Below are 2,500 nucleotides of genomic sequence, written 5' to 3' on the forward strand. Positions count from 1 at the left end.
ATTTCTTTAAATTTCGTGGATAACTTTTAGTACTACTAAAATTCTTCTCTCTATCTCTTCTCTCTTAGTATTTCCTCTCACTCTCCTCGCTCGCTCGCTCTCTCTCCACATAAATATAAACAAAGACATGATAATAGTTAATATAATCACTCAGTAACCTTAATTACATAATCACCCAAACATCAATTAACCCGAATGATTTAATTCTATGGCTTAAGAGCTCACCTGCCTCTATGACCCTAATCTTAAAATGTAATTAAGAGTGCTTGCTCTCTCTCTCTCTCTCTCTCTCTCTCTCTTTATGTAGATTGTCTCCTCTCATGAAGGCTAGGCCCCTATGAGACATCTGTAAACCTAAATACAGGTGTAAATTGATATTGCCAGGCCTAATAGACCATAAACCAATTCATGCAGGTTAAAGTACCTGTAATTATACAGGTGGGAAGAAGGGACTGGTTACTTATTTATATATATATATATATATATATATATATATATATATATATATATATATATATATATTATATATATCATGTATGTGTATGTATTTATTTATTTGTTCTATTTTCTTATAACAACCTCAAGTAAAAACCCACAATGAAAACAAACTGGAAAAAAAAAATGTATCAAACCTGAATGACAATCGAACTGCCAATTCCCTCTTACCCACAACCCTTGGTCAAGGGGTCGAGGAAGTGTGGGGGTGTTGGAGGAGTGTCCATCACCCCACCCTAGGAGAACAGAGTAGGGTCTAAAAAATTAATGGGAATGAAAAGAGGCTTTAAAAGGACGACTTACCTCATTATCATATTCAGTGATCTCCTCTTCCTCGTCGGTGGGGAAGGCGGGGGTGTGCGGTGGGGAGGAGAGGGGGAGAGACCTCTGACCCTGAGGAGAGGACCGATCCTGAGTGCTGTAGGGGGGTGGGGGAGGGGGGAGAGAGGAATTAATAATAATAATAATAATAAAAATAATGATATAAAAGTTCTTTTATCTTTGTTTGTCACTTTCTTACCTATATTTTTACTCTTTACCTTTTATTCAATGGAAGAGAGAGAGAGAGAGAGAGAGAGAGAGAGAGAGAGGGGGGGGGGGAGCAGGGAAGCAAAGAACATGCGTGTCTCTCAAGCTAATGGTTTAGATATACCTCCACAGGGAGATATAAATGGAAAGAGAGAGAGAGAGAGAGAGAGAGAGAGAGAGAGAGCCAGCCAGCCAAGCGATGATTAGCCGATTGGTTGATTACAAAGAAGTGGGACTGGGGAGGGGGTGGAGGGGGTTTATGTGTTGTTATAAGATGGGGTAGGGGAATAGACAGACCATCATGGACATGAAAACGTAAAAAAAAGAAAAAAAAATTAATATCTATAATTGATGTCCCTAGGAAATACTTTTAAGGTTGATTAATCTTCTACTAGTAGTGATAGTAGCTAGCTCTCTCTCTCTCTCTCTCTCTCTCTCTCTCTCTCTCTCTCTCTCTCTCTCTCTCTCTCTATATATATATCCGATAGTCTCTATATATATATATATATCATATATATATATATATATATATATATATAGCTCCTTTTATTTATAAAGTTTTATTCATGACAAATTTTAAGACTCCTACAAATATGAAAAAAAATATATGTATATGAATTTAATTGCCGCCACATTTTAACATATAAACAACCCAAGGCTTTCATTATGAATAACTTGGAAGGCTGGATAGAGATAAACAATGAATATATATAAATTATGAACAATGATAAATAGCAAACAATGACATTTATATTATTGTCAGCCACGTTTTCTGCCATTGTTTACCTTTTCATCAAAGAAAACGGTTTGGATTTATCCTCTTTTATGGCTAACTTAAGCAATTTGGCTAGACTCGTCCTTTGCTTATTTATGAATATGCCTCTTCTTGTCAGTTTAACAATATCTTTATGAATAGTATAAATAACGTATAATTAACTAAATTTATAAATAAATAAGAGAAGAGGTTTACCTACTATTTCCTAAAGAGATTCCCTTCCAATCTACTTCATTACGATGCAAATCGAGTAGTACATAAACAACTCACGAGGTCTGGGCCTAAGCCAGCAATGGCTACCAACTTACCCCGTGGGTTCTGTACACGTGTCCTTCCAGATAATCTTCTTCTTCTTCTTCTTCTCCTCCGTCCCTTCTGGAGGAGAACTTGCCCTCGTCGTCCAGGTTTCTCTCTCCCACGAGGTCGTCGAAGTCGTCTTCGTCGTGGGACCTGTCCATAAGTTGGTTGTCCTGAACCTCTCCCGAGGTGCCGAGTTCACCTAAGATGGCGTCCAACTGGGAGGAGGAAGAAGAAAATGTATAATTATGAGATAATATCTTCGAAATACGTCTTGATTACGATTCACTACCGCGTACGTATTACTGTTGTCCGACTACGTGCTTGTGTACACGTATCTCTGATCAGACCTAAAGAATTGTGCCTTTATATGAGTCATGCTCAGTAGTCACCATTCATATTGCC

At 37.6% G+C, this 2,500-nt stretch overlaps 1 protein-coding gene across 1 annotated transcript in view; it reads right to left on the reverse strand.

Annotated features, from left to right (window-relative positions):
• Positions 1-2,500, reverse strand: part of LOC135203464 (multiple PDZ domain protein-like) — a 658,890-nt gene that overhangs the window by 250,931 nt on the left and 405,459 nt on the right. The window contains 3 exon segments of the mRNA XM_064233189.1: positions 799-877; positions 879-913; positions 2,107-2,313. Of these exon segments, the coding sequence (XP_064089259.1) occupies positions 799-877; positions 879-913; positions 2,107-2,313 (321 nt within the window).

This window comes from Macrobrachium nipponense, chromosome 36 (assembly GCF_015104395.2).
Source record: "Macrobrachium nipponense isolate FS-2020 chromosome 36, ASM1510439v2, whole genome shotgun sequence".
In the NCBI taxonomy this organism is placed as follows: domain Eukaryota; kingdom Metazoa; phylum Arthropoda; class Malacostraca; order Decapoda; family Palaemonidae; genus Macrobrachium; species Macrobrachium nipponense.